Source organism: Thalia democratica, chromosome 6 (genome assembly GCF_965202585.1).
Source record: "Thalia democratica chromosome 6, ktThaDemo2.hap1.1, whole genome shotgun sequence".
NCBI classification, from domain to species: Eukaryota; Metazoa; Chordata; class Thaliacea; order Salpida; family Salpidae; genus Thalia; species Thalia democratica.
Genome location: NC_139170.1, coordinates 28,791,667 through 28,816,329, shown reverse-complemented (window position 1 = coordinate 28,816,329; position 24,663 = coordinate 28,791,667). Strand labels below are relative to the sequence as shown.

The 24,663-nt window shown below is 24.5% G+C and overlaps 2 protein-coding genes across 2 annotated transcripts; one reads left to right on the top strand and one right to left on the bottom strand.

Moving 5' to 3' along the window:
• Positions 1-559: 559 nt before the first annotated feature.
• On the top strand, positions 560-14,478 carry LOC145838930 (sodium-coupled monocarboxylate transporter 1-like). The gene is made up of 13 exons (XM_082946549.1): positions 560-608; positions 995-1,098; positions 2,660-2,848; positions 4,500-4,565; positions 4,830-4,949; positions 5,199-5,353; positions 5,696-5,836; positions 6,593-6,811; positions 7,531-7,643; positions 12,400-12,557; positions 12,976-13,154; positions 13,582-13,679; positions 14,471-14,478. The coding sequence occupies exons 1-13, from the start codon at positions 560-562 to the stop codon at positions 14,476-14,478; spliced, it is 1,599 nt and encodes a 532-aa protein (XP_082802675.1).
• A 6,654-nt stretch (positions 14,479-21,132) lies between these two features.
• On the bottom strand, positions 21,133-22,202 carry LOC145839402 (ADP-ribosylation factor 4-like). Its single transcript, XM_082946976.1, has 2 exons — positions 22,079-22,202; positions 21,133-21,829 (listed from the first exon to the last, which is right to left on the bottom strand). Exons 1-2 carry the CDS (start codon positions 22,200-22,202, stop codon positions 21,393-21,395), a joined length of 561 nt encoding a protein of 186 aa, XP_082803102.1. The 3' UTR covers positions 21,133-21,392.
• Positions 22,203-24,663: the final 2,461 nt, after the last annotated feature.

Here is a 24,663-nt window from a genome sequence, read left to right as displayed (position 1 = left end):
TAATACAAAATAGCTTTAACAAAATAGTACAATGTTTGTTCAAGCAGATTGTTTAAAGATTTTTGAAATAATAAACTTTTGTTTCATTAAATATTTAAATATTTTCTCACTTAAAGTTTATAAAAGTTTTGTTTAATTATAAAAAGTTATTTATTAAAGATTTTAATCAACAAATTTGAACAGCCGACGTTTTGATAAGTTTTATGATCCAGAATGTTACAAAAAATTTTGAAAAACAAACAAAAACATCTTAGTCATAAATTAAACACTTTAGTTTTTAGTTTGCAATTCGACAACCAGAAACATAATAAACTACAAATTAAGTTTTAAATTTTAATTAAACTTTCATACAAAGGTAACATTTTCTGTGTTTAAAGAATGATTAAAAAGTCTCGCTTTGTTAGCTGCGACCTTTAATATAAATGAAAAATAACAGTGACATATATCTACATAAATTAGTCAATTAGTAATGAATTTTCTTAAAAAAAACTAATCGGTTGTTATAAATATAATAGTTATACTTCATTGCAATCACAAATATACTAGTTAATTAAAAAAGATGACAGAACAGTTTTATTTTAGCACAGCGGACATTCTTGTTTTTTCAGGTTTGAGATTACTTTTATGTTTTTATAGTGTTTTCAAATAATTTATACTTTACTAATTTATTTTGAGTAGCAAAGTTGCCATAATTTTTGAGTTTGTATATGTTTATAAATATATGTTAAATACATGTGACTTTTAGCTGATTAAAATCTGGTAACTAAGTTGTTTGGTTATATTTGTTCAAAATTATAAGTAACACTTTAATTTCTAATATTAAGCATATTTTTTAAGAATTAAAAAAGGGTAAAAAAATAAGATAATCCACATCTAGCTTTAAAGAGGTTAATAAAAAACATTTATAGTTTTTTTTTAAAGTTTCTGTCTAAACCAAAAGTTAAAATGTTAATTTAATTGCACAAAAACTAATCCATCTTAAATAAATATAAAGCTTCATTATTGATTTCTGCGGGAATCGGATTGTTTTACGCTTACAAAGATAGAAATAACAAATCAGTGGATAAATATTACTATGGAAGTAGAAAAATGTCCCCGGTTAGTTTTTTTTTACTGTATAACGTAACGTATTTTTTATATAAAATTGCTTGTAGACCATGTTTTAAAACTTATTAATAAAAATAATGCAAGGATAGTTCAAGTAAAAATAAGCTACTTAAACTGTTCTAGAAATCTAAAGAAGTTTGTAGAAAATTGTAAGAAAAAAAAATTTATGGAATTTTATTAAAAAACAATTTTAAATTTCTCATGTTTTTTAATTGTGTAAAATTAATTAACTTCAATCTTTTAACACCGAATACAAGCTACCGCAATCTAAAACGTTACTATAATCTCTCTTTTTCCTATTTACTAAAAACGATATAGTAAATAGAGTTTACTAATTTTTTTAAATTTGAACTAATTGTACATACTACAAACTTTAAATTGACACGAGCGTTAGTTTTAGATTTTTTGTACACAAATTTTAAAATAGTATTTTTTGTGCATAAATTTTTGAATGTGTTTGTTTACAAAACCTATGAGTTCTTTTTTTTTTTTTTTCATAATCAAGTTTTTTGATAACAAAGTCAACAACCTATCATAACAAATATAAAACAGTAAGTAAACCCTTATAAACATGTATAAATGACCTCGTGTATAAAAATTACTTCTGAAGCTTATCAAAATTAATATTTTCTGAAACATATAAAAAAGTTACCCTGATGCAACTCAATCATACTTCGTTTATAATGTTTTCATTTTGTAGAGTATCCTTCACTTTAACCAAGAACGATTCCATGATGTCCCTGGCTTTTTAAGTCAACGTTTATTTCATTTCAATGCTTACTACTATGATAAACGAGTCGAGTTATTTACTATTTATCACCACTTTTGTTATTAAACGTTCGTATTGATTTTTTTTTTCTCTCGGAAACCTTTATAGATAGTTATGTACTTATCAATATTTTATATTAGCACTTAATCTTATTAGTAAGCTTTTTCTCGGTTAAATCAGAAACACCTGACTCATATTATTATATTTTTTTATTATTAAGGTACTTAAACTTTTGTAATTTTTATAATAAATACATCAAATAAATACTTAAATGTTTGCTATTGACTCTAAATATTTTAGTTTAATTTTTTCTACTGAAACGCAATTAATTTATGCAATATAATTCATTAAGAATAAATATACTAAACACAAATAATTAGCATTTTTTACAATGAAACGTCAATCATTTTGAATAATTTGCTTTTTACAGTTTTTAGATGTTCTAACCAGTTCAGACTACTATGAATTATTATTTTTTAAACTTATAACTGTCTACCTTTTTAACAGTGGTCTTAATTATCTTCACACCAAAACTTAAGTCTTCACAAAATTTGCTTTTATTATATAAAATAAGTTGCATCAAGTCTTGTTAATACTTAATAAAAGTAAGTTTACAATAACTCAAGATGAAGATTTTTTAATTTTGAAAAATATTTTTTAAGTCTTTTGAAAATCTAATTGGGTTATGAGTAATACAACATCTATTAAAAGCGATACGCAGTAACACATGTAGCTTAATTGTCTGTAATAAACTGCTTGAAATAACTAAAACTATTTTAAAAGGTTTCGGTTGGGATATCAATTTCTGTATCCTTCATATCAGCAGTAACAGTTCTCGGTTATCCTGCGGAGACATACTTGTACGGTACCGTATCGTTGTGGCTTTGTTTTCAACTTGTGATCCCAAACATTATTGCTTATTTTTACTACATCCCAATGGTGCACAGTCTTAAACTGAAAACTATTTATGAGGTGAGTGATATTTTTATCTAAAAAAATGGAAAGTGATATTTAAATGAAAAAACATCACTTTAAGCAAGTTCTTTTTTTGTGCTCTAAAAAAATTATTTGACTCCTTAGTTGTTTCACCTATATACGTTAATTGATCTGTTGTGTAAGGATAGTTTTTTTGAAATTTAACATTAATGTACTTAAGTTTAGGTACTCATGACTCAAAATCGGTATTGTATCATACTAAAATAGTGTTAACAACTTTTTTTTAATAAGTTGATAGTTTGTTTGTTACTTCCCATACTTTAATATTGTATATTTTTTTATTATCTATACTTAACATTTTAAGATAAGTACAGATCTTGTTAAGATGAACTAGTATTAAATAATTATGTCTAAATGAACTAAATATCTGTTTCACCTTAGAAGAATAAATATTGCAAGTAATTTTTTAAGCATATATAAATGTTGTTTTTTCTAGCTTAACGAGACCAATTTTTACATAAAAGTTTAATTATAGATTTTGTAATTTTAATATCTGTTAATATTTGAAAATAAAAAAGCTCTGTTATGTAAAAAAAAATAACTAACTATTTTACATATATAATTTATTCTTTTTTAGGTCTTAGATGACAAAAAGGGTAATAATTTAATGCTCAATTAGCTTAATACTGTAAAATAAAACTTGAAACTTTAATTATGTTTACTTAATAAATTTTAAACCATTTAGGAATTAAAACTATTGTTCACAAACACTTGTTGGTGCTAAAAAATTTAAGAATTTCGCTTAGTTACACAATGAGAAAACTTCCTTATTGTAAGAACTTAGTAATTTATACTGATAATTAAAGTTTAATTAATTTACCGTTTTATTTTATTTGTGTTTAGCAAAAAATAATTAATTATCATCTTTATTTTTTTTTTATTTAACTTTTCTACTAATTGTGTTTTGTAATATTTTACTGAAACAAAATAATTCTTATTAATAGTTACTTACCACTCGTAAGCACAGCATTATAGTTACGCAATTTTTATTCAATTAATAATGTCTATTCTTAGTTTTCTTGTGTACAACCAAACATTTTCAGAGTTTTACCTTTTAGCTAGTACTTCAAGCAGTTTAACATTTAGTTTTGATATTTTCTAACTAATATCAAAACATTTGAGTTTAAGACCATACACTATCATCTTATTTATACTTTAAACTTGATTAATCTGTAAAGTTTTTTTTTTCATTTATAGTTCGTTATTATTTCGATTAAATTGAGTGTGCAACTCGATGACCGAGAGGTCTTTTTGCGTAGCCAGGTCCTTGAACCAAAGAAAATTTGAGCAATTTTTTGCTTTTGTTAAATAAACCATTAATAATCTATTCCAAGTAGTTGGAGCTAATAAATATTTTGTATGATTTAAAAATTAGTACGATTAACAAAATTATTAATTTTAAGTTGTATTTTTTACTTTGAGTCATAAAAATTTCGACTTATTCAGACACATATGTAATCATTTAAGCCTGTAACTTCAACGTATTAATACTTTAGCACTGCCTTAAGTTTTATTTTTATATTTATATGTGCTAATTGCATCAAAGCAAAAACTATTATTGTAAATTTAAAAAACACTTAGTTTATATAGAAAAATTAATAGTTTTCTTATCTAAATTTTGTTGCAGTATCTTGAGCTTCGATTCAGCGTTTCAACAAGAAAATTGGCTGCTGCTATCGAAATAATGAACACAGTTTGCACTTTTAAGAAACGTTTATACAAAAAATACAATTAATTTTTTTTAACTTTTGGGAAAAACCTTTCTATAACCTATAAATATTTTCATTATAACTTTAACAACTTTTATAACTTTAATGTTATTTTCATTTTGAAGCTAACATTCAAAATCTTTCAACCTAAGTTTTCACATAAAGTTTAAATAAAACAATAAGATACACAACAAAACATTAAAACGAATTGATACTCAGACTTATTTTCTTTATCTATTTTGGAACAGCTTCTGTACATGGGAAGTACAATGTATTTACCTGCATTGGCGCTTAATGCAGTAACTCCAATCAATCTAAACACATCAATCATACTTACCAGCTTTATTTGCACCTTGTACACTGCGTTTGTTAGTTTGTTGCTTTTCTGTTAAAGTTGAAGCTTCTAAAAACTAAATGTTATTTTTTGTACATTCTTTGTGCTAATCATATTTAAAAATTTTAAAATACTTCCATGATTCAAAAACATACTTACCTTTTTTGTCATAAATACTTTCAAAATATAAAAAAAATATAGCTAAATCTGTTTTTATTTTACTTTTTGTAACTAGTTTAATAAATTAAACTCATTCACCTTCCAAAGCTAATTAACTCTTTAGGGAGGCATTAAAGCGGTAGTCTGGACAGACGTAGTTCAAGCTTTGATCATGTTCATTGGTTCAACTGCTGCCTTGATTGTTCCAACTGTTTATGTTGGTGGTCCGTCTCAAGTGTACGAGGCATTGAAAAGAGGAGAAAGATTAAACTTTTTTGAGTTTGTTGTAGAGTGCTTTAATTTGTTCTATTGTTTTCAATTTGTTTCTAGCATTGTTATAGATATTGTTTTATATATACTTTAGTACTAGTTGTCTAAAATCTTAAAACTTTTAGCAAACTTACTTTCAGTTTAATTTTAACTGTTATCTATTTGATAGTAGTTTTTGGTACTACAAATACTAAAAAAAAAAATTCACAGCTAAAAGTGTACTTTCAAAACGTTGCATTTGTTTTCTATTTGTTTTAAAAATTGTTTAAAAATTTATAAACTGCAGTTTTAATCTTGTTAAGTCTGATTCATATACTTATAAACGTTTTAAAAAGTTTTTACAAATCATAGATTCGACCCTGATCCTAGGATAAGGTCCACATTTTGGACAATCATGGTTGGAACCAGCATTGCCCAGACAACCTTATCCTGCTGCAACCAGTCTATTGTTCAAAGATACTCATCATGCAAAAACGTTTCAGATGCTAGAAAGTTTGCTTGCTTTTTTATTTTTTCTTCTGTTTTCTTGTGCTACATTCAACAGTATAAAGATTTTCAGTATATCATGAACTATATATTTGTGGTTTATGATTTAATGAATGAGAAGTCTTTTTCAAAATTCTACATCCTTTTTTTTGATTAATTTTTATAGCAATTTTTGGTTTTTCGTGTTTTGAAAAATTACTCTTCTTTTAAATATTTTCTTTATATTTTTTTTTTCTTAAATATTTTTTGCTATTTTTAATATGTTTTGTTAATACAGTACCTATACTATCAGTTATTCGAAGAAGAAAAAATCAAAGTAATATAATGTGTAAAATAGGATTTATTATACTGCTCAGTTCTATATTATACTGGGTCGTATGTAAACAAACTTGTTTTTTTTTTGTTTGTACAGAGTTATGTAAACTACATTATAAAATTTTTATTTGTATAGCGACATCATTAAAACTTATAGACAAATGGTGTCCTTTTATTTCTGTTTTAAAAGTTTTACAGCCCATTTAATAATAAGTGTTTAAACTTTTTTAAATTTTAAATAATACAAACGTTCTAGACCGTATAACCATTAAAAAAAAAAAAAGTTATTAAAAAAAAAAACTCATAAATCCATGATATTTGCTTTTTAAGTTAATAAAAAGAAAATATATATATAAGTCAATATTATAAATAAATAATAGAAAATGGGTAATTTAATAGATCTTTTATACAAAATTCAAAATAAATAGCTAAAATAAATACTTTTAGGGCTGCAATAATTTCTCTGTTTCCGAAAATCCTACTCTCCCTCATGTGCCTGTGCACTGGATGTGCCGCTTTCGCTTTTTACGAGAAATGCGATCCTCTCAAGTCTAAGAAGATCACAAAAGCTGATCAGATCGTACCTTTCATGGTCACTGAACTTTTCCAAGGAGTTCCTGGATGTGCGGGCATTTTTGTTGCAGCAGCCTACAGCGGTACAATGAGGTTATTCTTGCTAAAAGTTTTAATAACGTACAACGAACATAGTTGTCGGATAGAACTTAAAAGCATTGAGACAAACATTACTTAATACAAAAAAAAACGGTTATTCATTGCAACCATGAGTGTGAGTATAAATAGAAACATAAAATTGTGACTATTTAAAAAAAAAAGTACATTTTAAATAAGTACTAAACACACTTTTATACTACACTTAATTAACTCCGTTTAAATAAAGTTTTATTAATCAACTAAAGATCTCCTTAAAATAATTTAAACGAGTGAAACATCTTTTTTCTATCAAAATTAGAAAATTTGAAGAGAACTTAATTAAGCGACCTCTGAAAGTTTATTTTTGATATCTTTTTATATAATTGAAATAATTTGTTCTCTTATTTCTAAAAACTAAAATTATTTATCTTTTATAAACTTTAAATTTGAAATTATTTTAACTATTAAAAAGCTACCAAATAATTTTAATCGATGAACTTTAAAGTTCTTTTTATTCAAGATTCAAACATTAAAAAACGATAATACTTTTTAAATATATTTAAGTTTTATGTTCAACAAACTTTAAAACTCATCAAAAAGTATAGAAAAAAATTAAACAAAAATTTAATAATTTAAAGTTTTTGCAAGTTTGTTCATTTTTTAACTATTTTAAATCATATACTTTGCTAAATCCTTATAAAAACTTTTTTATTTAACAAAATTAATTTTATCAGTTCAGTATCGTCGGGAATTAATTCTGCAACTTCCCTAGTTCTTCAGGATTTTATTTTAGCCGTTAAACCAGATACAAAAGAAAATACTAAGATGAGAATCAGTTTTTGGGTTGGTTAGTGATTTATTTTTTTAGAAAAAATACTAAACTGAATGCAAAAAACAACTTTTCTAAATAAACATAATTTATAACCAACTTATTGTTTAATTATTCAATAAAAAACTAGTATTTAATATTGTGTATTCATACAAAGCATTGCTTTTGATCTATATAGACTGATAAAAGTTTGATTGAAGACAAATAGAGTATACTAGGTAAAAATATGTGCAACGAAATACATAACACTAATCAAACTTTTAATTACATATTTGCAGCCGAAGTTTGAAGGGTATTATTTTCTATTTTGTTTTTGTTTTATGTCTTATTTTACTTATGTTAAATGTCGAGGTTTTAGGATAGTTTAAGAAAAAAGTTGTTTACTTTATAAAATTGCTGTCGTAAATTATGAAAGTTATTTTTCTAAAAACTATATAGTATTAGGGTATGATATAATACTGAATAATCAGGGTTGTTAAATTTTGTGTAAAAGTATATATCTTTTAATAAGATGAATGTATGTATAATCTAAATATCGTTCATAATTGTAACTAATTATTACAATAATTTTGAAAATAATAAAAATATATATCGCCCTTATAAGTTTTTAGTTTACTAACATTAAGTGAACAATCTTATTAGGATTGTACAATTTTTGTGTAATGCAACTTAAAGTTTTTTCCTTAATTAACTTCTAAAATTTAAAACTGTTTAAGTAAAGAATATTTTTAAACAGGTTTAAATAAGTAAAAATTTGAATATAAATTAAACCCCACTTTCAAGAAGCTTCCTAGTATGAACTGGCTGTAAAGCTAAATAAATAATATTTATTAATTGTTTTATCAAAATTAAGTCATTATATTGTGCTTAAAACTGCATAGTTTTGTAAATAATTATGAAACAATTTTGCTATAGCGTTTTTATGAATAAACCAGTTTCAAGTTTACAAATATATAGTTTTTTTATGATTCTGAATTTTAAGTAATGACTCATCCAATGTTTTAGCGTTTAAAACATTAATAGCGATTTGTAATACTATTTATTAAATATTAAGACAAATACAAGCATACAAAACTCCCTTAAAGCATTCTTTGGGTATTCATTTTATTTTTCACTTACAAAACTCATAAAATACCATCTATACAGTTTTATTTTAAGATTAGTAGAGTTATAAATATATCGTTTCTATAAAAATAATGTACACACATTTTTAATTGTTTACAAATAAAAAAGTAGTAGCTAGAATACTTTTGAGTTTTTAAAATCAAAATAATAATTTACTAAGAAAGAGGTAAAAAATACAAAAAAAAAATACTTCAAACATTATCAGCTAATTCATATTTAATGCAAAAACAAATAAATAAAACACTCTCTCAAGTTTTTGTGATAGTTTATACGTATTACACTACTTTTCGTCAGAACTTAACAGTAGAACAATTCTAAAACTATGAATAAGTTTTTAAACAAAAACACAAAAAGTTAAAACTAACAAAGTAATAAGCACAATAAATAATCAGTGTAAAGTAATAAATAATTAAACTCAAATACTACTAACGGATAAAAAATAGATAATTTAACTAAATAAAGACACTTTATAATCAAATTCCTTCTGTTTACACAGTTCTGGTTTCTCCAAAAATATAGAGATAGCCTCCAACTTCACGAGATCAAACACACTATTGCAATGATGGATTATTCTAAATCTGGATATGTTATTTCCTAGCACAATCTCTATTATTTATTAGATGTTCTGCAACTGAAGATCTTTTTGCTGCGTTTTTTGTTGCTATTGTCTTTATTTCAGGTTCTTGTTCGATGAATTTCAATACACAAGCAGGTAGATGTTCTTTTATCCTGGTTTTTAAGTGCCTAGAGGTCTGCCCGATATAGCTCTTTTCGCAAGAGCAATTAAACTTGTATACTACACAACTTTTGTCCTTGTCTGGTATCGGGTCCTTCAACTGCACTTTTAATAAAGATTTTGAAAGAAATATAACTCTTGGAAGCACTTGATTGTAAGATGTTTTTGTTAAGTCTTTTAGTTTGCTCTCAAATACTCGTGTTTTTTCTCCAATATAAGGTAGTTTTAATATTGCTGGGAACTTCTCCGGTCCAAATAGTCTAGGTTGATTTATGTTATTGTGGTGTGATTTTATCACCTTCTTAATCAGATCTGGTGGGTAACCATTTTTTATTAAAATTTCTTTTATTCTCTCAACCTCTGAATGAAGTAATTCTTTCGAACAGATTCTGTATGCTCTATGGTACAGCGTTTTGATTAGGTTTACTTTTCGTTTCTTGCTACAAAACGATTGGTAGTGTAAGTATTGCCCAGTGAAAGTTGTTTTTCTATAAACATTCGTTAAGAAGCTTGTTTTATCTTTTATTATTAATATATCCAGAAATGGCAGCTGGTTGTTTTCTTCTACTTCTTTAGTAAAAGAAATCTTTTTATGTAAAGAGTTTAATTTTTGAAAAATATCTTCATTTTCACTTTCTGTTTTGGATATGACCAAACAATCGTCGACGTATCTTATGTAGACAACTTGTGGAGACAAGTCGTCAGCAATTTTGGATTCTAAATATCCGATGAAAATATTCGCTAGAGTAGGACCCAAAGGTGACCCCATGGCTACGCCGTCTATCTGACTGTAAATTGTATTGTTGAAATTAAACTGCACATCACTCGTTGCTATTTTCATCAGCTTTATAAAATTATTCTTCTCTAAATTAGGTTTACTTATTTCATATAATTTGTCAGCACTTATCTTAATTGATTCTTCTAGTGGTACATTTGTGAACAATTGCTTTACGTCAAAAGATGTTAAAACTGTATTAGTTGATTTAGCATGTTTGATCTTTTCGATAACTTCAAAAGAGTCTTTTACAACGAATTTTGAGTAATAAGCTAAAACTGGTTCTAATAAAAAATTAAGAAATCTGGCTAATTTGTGTTGTGGAGACTTGATCATCGACAGAATAGGTCTAAAAGGAATATTTGGTTTGTGTAGTTTTGGAAGGCCATACATCCTTGGCCTAATTGAACCAATAGGTTTAATGGCATTAAAAACAGATTGTTCTATTTCTTTATTATAAACCAACTTTTTTAGGAAATCAATAATTGATTTCTCTATTTTATTTAAGTTGTCAAATTTACTGGTCGGTCCCAACTTTACAAACTTTGTTGAATCATCTAGAATTTTGTTCATTTTATCTAAGTATTCAGTTTTATCTAATAAAACAACACCTGAGCCTTTATCAGGTTTTGCTATGACGATTTTATCGTTCTTTTTGATAGTATTAACTGTGTTTACTATTTCTTTTATATTGATAAACTGACTTTTTTCCGGTATTGTTTTAGTATAATTGTGGGCTATAGCTACTAAGTTAGCCTTAAATGTATTAAAATCATTGCCATTCTTAGTTTTAAGGCCACTCACCTGGTTAAGAAAGCTTTCAAACCCTAAATAAGTTAGTTCTTTATTTACTTTCTTTGTAGGAATTGCGAAGTTCAGTCCGTAGGATAATGCATTTAAATCCTTCTCTTCTAACGTATAAGAAGACAGATTTATCACACTATGTTTAGGGTAAGATCCATATCTACAAGAAACTAATCTTTTCAAGTTTTTCTCATTTTTTTTCCTTAATTCTTTCCATTTGTTTTGTTTCAATACTTCTTATATACATATTAAACTTTCTTGAATGGTCTTCCTTTAGTTCATTTTTAAGCTTGATACTACACATATCTATTACCAATCTCAAATTGCTCAAATAATGATTGTTTTTACTTATTTCAGATTTAATGAAGATTACTTCAGCCTTTTGACTATGTTTTATTTTAGATTTGTATATTCTAGAAACTAACCATTTGGGGCAGACAAATTTGTTCAGACACTGCATCAGGAATTCATTTAACAAATTAATTTTAATCACTTTACAATGAGAGTTCATCAGTTTATTACAAGACTGTAGAGTTGGTTTAGCATAGAATTTCTTTAATACTTCAAACATTATCAGCTAATTCATATTTAATGCAAAAACAAATAAATAAAACACTCTCTCAAGTTTTTGTGATAGTTTATACGTATTACACTACTTTTACTAAAAAAAAATAGTAAATCATAATTACAAAGTTTGTTGGTTTATTGTTATTCAAAATTTGTTGTATTTATGATTTAACTTGTAAGCTATGGAAAAATTATTTAGCTATTAAGGTGATAAAAAACATTGTAACAATTAGTTATATGGATAGAAGTCAAGATTTGCACGAAGGATCGCTTTTGAAATGTTGATGCTCCGTATATATTTGACGTGCTTCTTTTTTATTATTTTTAAGACCATTATATGTCTAGAATATTATCATAAAATATCGCCAATTATTTTTCTTTTTTCAAATTCTAAGAAAGTACAAAAGTATATCAAATTACCTAAATTATTGTGTAAAATGGGAAATGTTACACAATAAAAGTTTATACACACTTTTTTTTGCATCGACAAACTTTATGTAGTAGTATGTGAATTAGTGTCCACATTTTTGTCTAATAAAAGCAATCAGCCTTTTTCTATCTCAAATATGCCGTTCAATAAATTTATCAATAAGTTTGTTATAATAGTTTGTGTTAATAATGAAAAATATTTTAGACACACAACTTTTGTGTACTAGATTTGCATATACTTCGTATAAAATATCAAAACCCTGTGTAAACTTTATAACTTTTATTGGCAGACTTGTTTAAGAACTGATTGCTGATTTTTCAATTAACTTATTTTTTAGCTCTATTGATTGGAGCCATTTCGACTGGTCTTGCTTTTTTAGCTTCAATTTCTGTAGACACGATTCTTTCATTAATACTGAAAATAAGAGGTACTTTTGGAGGACCAATTTTAGGAGTTTTTACTTTGGGATTATTTGTTCCTTGGAGCAACACATTAGTAAGTGCTAAGTTGAATTGTTTTAGGTTTTTTTATAAATAACTGTTGTTTTATATAAGCAATGAACAGAAACTTGACAACTATACTTTTATTTATAATAGTCAAAGACAAAAAAAAATAAAAAAAATGTTTGATTTTTTTTTTGAGAAATTTATGTTTCCCTAAGCGAAACTATTTCAATCTAATAATCAGAATTTATTTTTAGACTGATTTTACACTGTTTGCTTTTAAATACAACTACATTATGAAAGTAAAGACGTTTATTATAAAAATTTTAGCTGAAAAAAGGCGACTATACAAACATAAATATCTTAAACTAAAAATAATATAGTCCTATAAAGGTCACTGTACTCACCGTAGTAAATATTTTTATGCTAGCAACATTTATAACAAATTTATTAGGATTTTTTTTCAAAAGGGAGCAGTTTGTGGGTTGGTGAGTGGTGTGGGACTCACTGCTTGGATAGCAATTGGTGGTCTCATAAGCGGGAAAGACCCTATTTTTAAAAGAAAAAAACCACTTTCAATTGAAGGTTGTAACTCAACATACACAGAACTTACGTCAAACTACACAGCAAATATTGAAACTGCTAACAAGTAATTTATGGTTTTAACACTAATATAGAATAATTTAACACTTTAAAATTACAGCTTAATTTCATTCATTGTTTTTATACAAACAATTAAACTTTGTTTATTATCTTGAAGAAAACAATATATTTTAAATGTAATATAAATTTAAAAATATATTTTCAATTACAAATCTGAGGCTTCTGTATTCACAAAAAATTTAACAGCTTACTTGTTTTATTTTTCGTTATTACTTTAAAATTTTAATTGCATTATATTGAGCATATTCTGAAGTCTGATTTTTAAGCATATTTGTAAAGTTTTGACGACGGAAAAGAAAAAATAAAAGGTTTAATAACTTTATTTACACATATGGTGATGAGCAAAATCGATCCTATTTCTCTGAACATAGAAAAACTATAAAATATAAAGTTGTTTTACTTTAAATTTTTAGAGATTATAACCCTATGTATTCTGTATCGTACATGTACTACAGTGCAATAGGCCTCTCAACAACAGTTCTAATAGGAATGATCGTTTCATTGCTTACAAGTACATTTAATTTTCTACTTTTACTTTTTAACATAAATTTATTTAAGTACTTTTTTGAATATAATTATTTTTAAATTAATCTAAAACATTAAAAACCAGATTTGAAGTAGTTTATGAGTTTCTAATAATACCTAGATTTCGTTTTTAAACTTTTTATTTAATATCAAAAAGTTGTTTATAACTGTGTTCCTAGCTTGTAAGAACTAAACTAAATAAACAATCTATACTCAAATTATATATTATACTTTTAAAAACTAATTACATTTATACTAGCTGTTTGTAAGTTTATAAATTTTAGGTATTTTTTACTTTGTTCAACGTAAATACTCAGCATTTATCTTTTTTCCTTTTTAAACAGAATCGAAAAACCATAAAAAACAAAATAAAAAACTATCAAGATCTTTACTTTGTTGTAATCCAAAAGAAAGTAAGGAAATGAATCAATGTATAGAAGAAAACCAAAAACTTAATTTAGAAGATAGTAAAAAAACTTAGAGATCAAATTTATGACATTTAATTGTTTCTTCGTTCGTTTTTTGTATTTTTTCATGTTTTATTTTTTTTTACTTAAAGTTCTGTTAGCCATGTTATACTAAATTTTTTAAAAATATTTAAAGATAAATTGATATATTATAACAAATTAATATTTTTATTTTGTTTTATATTAGATATTTTTTTTCAAACTTAGGCTTCAAATCATGTAAAAATTTACTTGCATCTAAACTGAGTAATGTGTTTGGAATTTTTGTATACAAAAAGCTTATCTATTTTTATAACTGTTATTCTTTTAGGTTACTGAAAAATTCATCAGAAATTTTTAAAATTAATTTGTAATGTAAGTACAGCTTATATTTTTATCAATTAAAAACTTAGCTTTTAATATTGACCATTTGTGCTTTAAAAACGAGGATAGTAGGTTGTTTAAAATTTGTTTTTTAACTTAGTTTAGTGTATTAATTCTAGAACAGTTAAACATTATACTTTGTTGAAAATATATCTGCATCCGGCTGGATCTTGATTTCAAGACAAAATCCAAGTCCAAATAATTGAAAAGTGTTAGAGTAATTTTGATTGTAAAAACATACGTTTTTATTTTTGCAGTATAAAACTAAACTAATACAGAAAACTTGCTTAATATACACAAGATCTAGGCAAAACATAAGCACATACTGATCCACTATATTAGATTTTTTTCCACAGTACAATTATTTTACATTGTAAAAGCTTATAATCTTTTAAAGTTCTTTTATCGTCGCTATAGAAGCTAAAAATTGTTTAATAAGATATTAAAAGATGGTATTTTAACAGTTTCTATTTATTTTTTCATATAACATAAAATATATATTCCAAATTTTTCAAGTTTAAAAACAATAAACTAGAAATTATTTCTACTATTTAATTTAAAAAGTAGGGTAAATATGATAACAAAAAATTAACAAACAAACTGTATTTAGTGTACATTTTATCAAACTATTTGGAAAAATTAAATTGTCCTGGACGTAATAAATTAAGGATGTGCATTACAAATCATAACTTTTTTATTTGTCAAACTACAACTTGTAAAACAGTATTTTAAAGCGATAATAAGCTATTTATTAAAATAACTTATATAACTAAGACAAACTATTATAATCAATTTTAAAAATTCGATAAATTATATAAGAAAAGAATCAAGTGAGTATTTTTTTTTTTCACAATATACTTGCTCTACATATCTTTAGTTAATTAATCGTTTTCGGACGTCTTAAGTTACTTACTTTTTAAATAAAAAGGCAAAAAAATATTTTAAACCGACATATATCAAGGCATCAAACGACAAACATCAAGGCAAAACCTTTTTATAACAAACTCAATATAATTAAACAAAATATTTACTATTTTTAGAAAACATTTTTACCTAAAAACTATACTAAAACAAATCAAAAATACTGTTTTAAAGTTTATAAAAGCATATAATTTTAAAACATACCATGTTATATAAACATTTAATATTCATAATGATAATCAAAATGTTAAGTCAAGAAAATTTTTAGGTAATTTGGAAAACTTAAAGCCAGAGAAAGAATCTTATGAAGATGTTTGTATAATTGTGTTTTTTTTTATGTCTTTTTTCGAAATAAAAAATTATGACTATAAAATGCGTCAGTTTTTCCAAAAAAAAATAAAGACTGATTTAAAAAACTACAGAACTTAAAAATCATTTTTATATTTTTTGTGACCAGATACAAACCTGTATACAAAAAGTATCTGGTCGAAAGTTTTTTGCAAAACTGTTTTGTTTTTGTTGCCGCGATATATTTGAAAAAACACAAAAATTAAAATAAAATACCGACCATGAAAAATAAAGATTGTACTAAATATCAAGGATTTTCTTCTTTACTAGACTTGAATTCGACAATATTAGAGATAGGTAGTATTGAGATCCCGAAGTAATGAACACCACAGCTTTTATTATTACTTATTAGCAACATAAATTCAACACCGATATATACGCACTGAAAAGATTGAAGTCCTTTAAATAAACGAAATTGTTTACTTATTTGCTAATTCGTCTAGAAGAAGTTGCCAATACGTAATTTTTAGCAATGTATGTTTCCAAAAAGTATTGTCAAGTTAGTATTATTTTTATTGAGAAATATAAATTAAGAAAAATAATTAATTGTAACATAGTATTCATGATTAAATGATGATTAGCTTGTAATAAATAGTTTAAATAAAGTATTTTTAGACACGGTTTTTAATACTAACTCATTAATTTAGCTGTAAAATACACGTTATAATAAGTTACTTCGAAACTTTAACTTTTAAATTTTAATTTAATAGAATTCTCAGAGATCTTTCTAAAATAAAATAGAAAAAATAACACGAATGTGAGTTTAATTAAATTATACATTATTTTAAAGTTATAACATATTTGAAATAAAGCAAATGTCTATAAGAATACAAATTTACACTTGTTTAATGTTTTGTTTAATTCAATTAGAAGAAGACTAGTTCAGTAAAAAAACTTTTATAAAGAAACCATATATTACATGATATTCTGACAAGAGTTTATCAAAGTGCCTAAATATTATTTTTAATATATATGTATAACCATTTATTTATTAAAGCTAGTTAAAGTAAATATCTTCAGGTTGATAAGGTAAACAACAAAAAAAACTAAATAAAGTTTTGAACAAGAGCGAGAATACTTCAATCTTGACTTCTCACTTGTACCCTTCAACGCGGGTTTGAATAAAATCTAAACTTTTTAAGCACTTTGGCTGTTTTATGGAATTAAGTAAAATAAAACAATAATCTTTTAAAATTTTGTATAACAAGATTTTTAAAGATGACATAAATTATCTAGTTAAACTAAGAAGCAAAGTATGTTATCATAATAAATCGTTGTATTTTTTAAAACAAAAAATCGTATAAAAGCAGTTTTTTGAAATTTAAAAAGCTTGTAGTTATGCAAACTGACTTCTAAAGATTTAATCTAATTATAAATATTACAACTAGAAATAAAACGTTGTTGAGGAATTTATTATCGTTGTTACTGTTTTTTTATATAACTTTTTTTTTTAGTAATTATAACTTAGGTCTTAGATTTTTCATGGCTTTTAAACTAAAACCGTTTTCGCTAGAAAATTTTGCTTGTATTTTAAGTGTGTTTTAGTTAATTTTTTTTGTTTCACAGTAGTATCTTTATATCTATATTAAAACAATAGATTCATTAATAAAAAAAGTGTTTTCGTGAAATAAGGTGTATTGCAAAATTTTAAATTTATATAAACCAACTAGTTTTTACGATTATAATTATTAACTGTAGTAAAATCTTAAATTATTGATTAAAGGGATACTTCAGTAAATTAAGTTAATATATCTAAGAGTTTTAAATAAATTGAAAATAAAGTTGAAACAAAAAACTTTAGAGCCTTATTTTAACAAGACCGCTACTCTGTAAACTATTTTTCATATAACAATGTCTTCGATATGATTTCTATCTCATATGTTTAAACAGCCGTTTTGTGTATTTAACTGGGGTACTTAAGGGTAGCAAATATTTTGATATTTGAATACTTTATAAATTTAGCTGTTTTTAGTTCATTGAAAACATAATTTGTTAACAGTGTTTTGTTTAAATAAAACCTCAGTACTCAAACTTTGTAAAACAAACTCAGCTTTGACTAGTTTTCAAAACACATATTACAAATCTAAAACATACATTATCTAAGAGAATTGATTACTATAGTACCATATACAGTTTGTTGTAGCAGTTTTATTAAGACTGCTTATACTGAACCACTAAATGAATGATAAATCTATAAAAACCTTAATCTTATTAACATCTTTATGAAAAGAAAGCATAATTAAATGTGAACTTTTTTCAGAAGCTTAAATATTAATAAAATGAGACTTGTTTAAAATACGAATAAAATACATTTACACCTACACAAAAAAAAAAGAGTTTTATCAAAAACTTGAAAACTAAAACGACTCATTTATGATATTTTAAGACAGAGGTGGGCAACATACGACCCACAAAGAAGAAATCTCGTATTTCTTTTTTACAATTAGAACTACTTAAGCAATACATACAAAAAAGAAATTTTTGTAATAAAAGTTTTAAAATGTGTTATGAAGCTGATCACTAGCACACAGTTATTCTTAAAAAACTATGAGTTCATAGTAACTTGCTATAAAAGATATTGTTCAATTTTTTGCAATTTTGCGGCCCGCATACTTGTTTCAACAAGTTCGGTAGGCAAATTATTTTTTTTGTGTAATTGCTGGATGACTAAAAAATTGCTTACCTGTTCTTTAAATATTATTGTTTTTGAACTTTGTGGTTGTAAAAGCTAGGAATTCGTACACTTAAAGCATTATGCGTCTAAACTTTACAAATTTAGTGTAAAGAAATACATAACTTTTGAACTTTATGAGGATTAATCTATAACGACTCTCTTCAAGAGCAAACTTACAACTAACTATGAATTTACATTCAAATAAAAAATATGTTTCAAACTGTTCTTAAATAAAATTTTGATGATCTAGAGTTTAGCTTAAACAAAAAAGCTGGTGCTTCCAGACAAAAAATAACATTTATGAAAAAGTTCATATGCTGAAACCGTTTTAATATATTACTTGAAGTGTATTGAAATTTACATTTTTTGAGTGTATTTAAACTTATAAGTAGGTATTATTTTTTTGGGCTAAACGTTAAAGAATTGTGTACATGCAAAACAAGTTGTTTTTAGTCAAAAATAGTTTTTTTTTCTATAATGTAAAAAAAAAAAAAATCTTTTTAACAAACATCTTATTTAACTTTAACTCTAAAACATATTTTCAAATAAGTATTATAGACTCGATATCTTGTTTTTAGAACTATTTTTTTTAGTTCACTCTTATTTTAAAACGATATAAAACTAGAACACTTTTAAATTTTTAAGTTTTGGTTTTAAAATAAGGTTTACATATAAGTTTGTAACTTTTTAGCAATTTTTTGTGACTACCAATGTTTTTTTTTATGTTATGTTTGTATAATTCATTTCTAAAGAGTTTTTAAGAATTTTTCTTTATAAATCGTATGTTCAACTATAAAACATTGCAAGTATTACGTTATTCTTTAAACTAAATCTAGTAAATTTTATTAGTAGTTGAAGTTTATGAAATAAAAGTTTTTAGCTTATAATATTTTAATTGAATTATAAGTTTTTGTCTTTTACGTTTTTTAAAATATTTACGTAATTATGTCAAACAAATACGATTTTACATAAGTTTTCAATGAAAATTTAAAAATATTTAACAAAAAAAAGTTGTTGAGATCTGATAAAGTAAATTTGTGTTAATTTGAATGTGAAAATTGGTACTAAAATTAAAACTGTTGAATAACCCTGTATTAAAGTCGTTTCTAGAAATACTTACATACTTAGTTTATCTTAAACTATACAATTTAGCAGACATTAAAGTAAGTCGATCAAGTAAAATTCACTTATCTTACCACTTAGTTGTTTATAAAAGTTTAATAAACTAAAGCTGTTTTTATTCTAAAACTAGTTAATACTTTCTTTATTGAACGATAAAAAAAGAGCTCTCAAAATAATTAGTCCTAAGACCTGTAGCACGAAAAAACCTTTCGGTTAGCGAGTCGCACACCACGGATACCTTTCAATGTCTTACATAGGACTTTATTATAAGGTTAAAACGTAGACTATGTATAAATATGAATATTTTTAATTACACAGACTTTCTGCTTTGAATTTCTACTAGTGTACATTTAAAATTTTAGTATGTAGAATTTATGTTTAGAAATAGTTTCGGAGGTTAAAAAACATTAAATATAAATGCCTTTTACTTACCTTATTCGTATACGTTTATAGACTAAATATTTTATTTAACAAATTTGCAAAGTTAACAGTTTTTGAAGGTTTTTAGAACAATCATCACTTATATAACACTAAACAAATTTTGACTTGAAATTTGTAAAATCAAAGGAAATTAATTTAAACGAATTTACTTAATCTATATTTAGTTTATGTTATTAATAAAAAACAATATACTAAACTTAGAAGTTATTAAATAGTAAACAACACAAATATTATTGCTAAGCAAAAATTTGTAAACTTCTTCAAAATATTTACTTCAACTATGGTATAATTTTATATATTTTACTCAAAGTATTATTAGTTTTCTACACAGCTTTAAATAATTTTTGATACACTCTGTTAGTATACTCTACCTGAAATATTGTTAATTTTAAGACTAAATAATTTTTGTAGAAACACTAACATATATTACTTGAAAATAAATTGTTTTTCATAAAAAATATTTTTAAAATCAAAAAAATTGTAAAAGTCTTGACTAATTTTGTTATTCTTTTTAAATTAAATGAACTAGAAGAAACCTTATTTCTAGTTAAGTACATTCTGATTACAAACATTAAATTCGTTTTTCCTTTTTTAAATATACTTAGAGACTTATCGTTAAATTATAAGTTCAAAAAAAAATGTTGAAAGTTTTTTCAGAAAAAGTAAAACTTGTAAGAAATCAATTTTAAAGTAACACTTATACTTTGATATCAATTTAACTATTTTATATCAAGAACTATGTAGTCTTTTTACAATGCTTAACGCAGTGTTTTTTATATTTTTTTATTGGATATTAAAATTATTTTCAATACCTGTCAAAAAAGAAATAAAATCATTGTAGAAAAAAAATCATCTATTAGTGAATTTTTTTATCAAAGTGTGCACATAAGATTTAATTAGTAGTAAAATAAGTATGTGTAAATAATGGTATAATATATCTTAATTTTTATTTAACTCAAATACTTTATATTTCTAAAGTAATTTTCGTGCAATATTTGAAAATTAAAAAAAATAAACACAAAAGCTTTGATTTAATAATAAAATTTTATACACCAAGCTATCTGGTGTGCAGACTTTTAAATTAAAAATTTTCTGTACGCAGCTTTAAAAAAGTTAGTGAAAGACTGTGTTTAGTTAACACTTTATGCTTTTATTTTAGTACTTTAAAAATAGTGACTTAGTTATTTTTATTTTCATTTTAATAAAATTTAATCTCTTTAAACATTTTTTCACATTTAGTAATTAAATGTTAAAATTCTTTACTTTACTGTTATTTTTTACTATCACCAGTTTTATAAGAACTCAAAACTTAAAAAATAGTCTAAGGCACTCTAAACCAACAAAACATAAAATAAAGTAAAAATCAAACTTTCTTCTTTTTGCTTAATTTAAGATAACGTTCAGCTTGCTTGGCAAACGACTTGAATTGGGCTGTTACATCGGTGTGCTCGTGAAGCATGTTATAACACATTATCTGTGTACACTTTAAATCTTTAGTTACTTTTTTCAGTTCGTTGATCATTTTTTTGCACCCTGCCGACTCAGAGCTCGACTTCCGATTTACCACCACCAGGAGCGGCCTGTCGAAATCGTCGTATTCTAACGACTCCTTGAGCATGCTGACTGATTCTTCAACGTCATCATCATCTGTCAAGTCGTCTGCGTGGGTGACGAAGATAGTAGAAGACGAAGATTTGAAGCCTTGAGGCCACAACTGTTTGAAGCTTTGTTGCCCGCCAACGTCGAGGAAGCAGTACCGATTGTCCGCTTTGTCGAGCTCTACATAAGTTTTCGCCATTCCTTAAATTTTTATAATTCAGTTAATTCATTGATAAATAGAAGTCACTACAGACTCATTGAAGTTTAGATTTACAAAAAAATAAATCTTATTTAAAATCAAATATATATATTTTTAGTCGTTGTTCACTGCAAAAGTGATTGACTTATCTAGTACTTGATCTAGAAAAAAGAAAAGTTTTTAAAGTGCAATGATACTACAAAACTTAATTTTATATTTTCTACGGAATAAAACAAAAAATGCAAACTCACCAATAGTTGGCATTGTGATGTAATCGTTATGCAGTTTATTAAGCAACATAACAAAAAAAGTTTTTCCAGATCTTTCTGGGCCAAGAACAATTGATGTCGTTTGAACTGATGTTGATCCGTCCATTTTAATTTTTTTCTAAATAAAATTATTCAGTTTCTATTAAATAAATAAAAAGTTCTAGCCAATGCCAAACATATTAAAATATTTTAAGTTTTTACTCAATATAAACATTATGAAACATAAGGTTGCGAATGCACCAAGAAAAACTAATTTTGCTATAAAACATTTCTGATGGGTTTAAACCTGATAGCTTTTTAAACAAACTCTTCAAACAAAGAAAATGCTAGTGTTATAATTATTTAAACTTGTGATTCAATAACGAACAATCAAAATAATTAGCATAAAACATTCGTGTTTTAAAATGACTATTTATCTATGAACGGAGTAACATTGATAAATGATTATACACAATAATATTTTTTCTGTTAACAAATACATACTAATGGATACAATTGTTATGAACTAATCATGTCTATTTTTTTAACATATATAATTAAAGTGCTTACATGAGTCTAAAACTTAGTATACATCATTTATTGTTATTAAAACTTATAGAAAAAGAAAAAAAAAACTAATTATATCTGTAACGCTTTCTGAAACAAGTGTGCAGTTTAATAAAAGCCATTTTTTGTGTAATATTTTTTACCATAAAATAACTTTATGAGATATAAAATCTTAAAACTAAATACTATAGTATACTTAGGACACTAATATTTGTTTTTTATTTAAAAATAAAAGCTAAATATGTATACCCCATTGCTTATAACCTGTAAAAAATGTTGCACATAATTTAAATAAAATAGAATTATGACACGTAGTTTCAAAATGATGATATATATGTTTTTTCTATCAAAGACAGTATTTTATCATAAGCATTTTAGAATGGTTAAATATACATTGTCTGTACTCGTCCCTTTATTTGTAAAAACAAAAAAATTCTCAAACTTAAATTTTGTTACTTTTTAATTCTCAATTTAAACTTAAACTTTAGTTTAACAAAATTATTGAATAAATCAATTAAACTAAAAGTTACTTTTAAACTAGAATTAATATGATAGCTTTTAACTATGACTACTTCTTAAACTATTTTAAAAACAAAGGTTGTAAAAATAAAACACAGAAAATTGATTGTAGCACATTTTTATGCTCTTCTATTTATTTGCTAAATAAATATGTTGATATTTTTTAATAAGATTTTTGAAAAGTAGAAAAAAAGTATAATTTATAAAGTTCAAAAATAAGTAAAATATTATAAACGAGCTTTGCTATGCATCTTTTTAATTCTCTCATAAAAAAACAATACGAATACAAACTTGTCAAAAGTAATAAATAAATTTCTTATTTATAAAAAATAATTTTGTTATATGTTTATTCTTTTAAATGCTTAAATTAATAAATTATCGCAAACTTGAAAAAATTCAACAGAATTAAATAACAGAGCTTGATTAGTACTGTTATCATAACACTATAAAACTTATTTGAAAGAAATATTGTCTTATTTTTATTACTCCAATAAGCAATTGATTAAGTTTGAACTTTAAAGTAAAAGCAAAAACAAAACACATGTTTTAAAACTCCATAAGTATATAAGAAAAACTAAACATTAACTTTCAATTATTTTAAAAATAATAAAAAATAAAATAACTGAGGTAGCTTAAGTTATTAACTTTGAACTTTTTCTACTTTTACCTAAGAATTTTTCTACCTAAGAACTAAGGTGATAAATGAAAAGTTATTTAATAAAACAGTTTTACGTACATAAAATCTGGTAATACACACTTTTTATATAAAATTAATGTATAAAAGAAAAACTTTCATTAGTGTGTGTAGGTTGAGTGAGATAGTAGCGTAAAATGTGTGAGCTTCCTGTGCTAGCTAAGTAACGACTTTTGAAAAAAAAATTACTTGAACAAACTAAAAAACTCTGTCTAGCTTTTAGAAACTTAAAACAACTGTAAAAAATATTTTGATATGAAAATCCTTTGCTCTAGTTTAATAAACTAATCAGGAAGTTTTCTTTTATGACCTTAACATTGCTAACAAACAGAAGAAAAAATTACTCGTCTACTCAACAAAGTACAGAACATTATTTATTGGTTATTTTGTTCGGAAATAAAGTTAAAACTTTGAAAATATCACTATCTTATGAGCATTTATTGTTAAATCTATTAATGAGTACTAATTTAATGAGTATTTGTCTACATTAATAAGCTGTATTAATATAGATAACTTTCAAAGTCAATGTATGCATTGTTTTTTGTTTTACATTTATGCATTTTAAAGTATGTTTAATTTCAAAATACTCTTAGTGGTGATAAAACTTTATTTAATTTTGAATAGTAACTTTGTGTTTAAGTAGATTATATATGTTTTTAAGATATTAGTATAAACTTAAATGCTGTTCAAGGCATTTATATAAGATATTTGGATTGTAATTAAATTAGGTCTGTGTTATTTTAATTCCTGTTGTCATAAAAGGTTTATTAAAAATATAAGTTCAAATTTATTTTCAATTATTGTAAAT

Bases quoted from the DNA above. Each gene is read 5' to 3' on its own strand.
- LOC145838930 (XM_082946549.1), top strand. From the start codon at position 560: ATGACAGAACAGTTTTATTTTAGCACAGCGGACATTCTTGTTTTTTCA. The intron at 1,099-2,659 runs GTTAGTTTTTTT...CTATTTTAAAAG, and splicing joins GAAGTAGAAAAATGTCCCCG to GTTTCGGTTGGGATATCAAT. The intron at 6,812-7,530 runs GTTATTCTTGCT...TAATTTTATCAG, and splicing joins GCCTACAGCGGTACAATGAG to TTCAGTATCGTCGGGAATTA.
- LOC145839402 (XM_082946976.1), bottom strand. From the start codon at position 22,202: ATGGACGGATCAACATCAGTTCAAACGACATCAATTGTTCTTGGCCCA. The intron at 21,830-22,078 runs GTGAGTTTGCAT...TAAAAATTTAAG, and splicing joins CATCACAATGCCAACTATTG to GAATGGCGAAAACTTATGTA.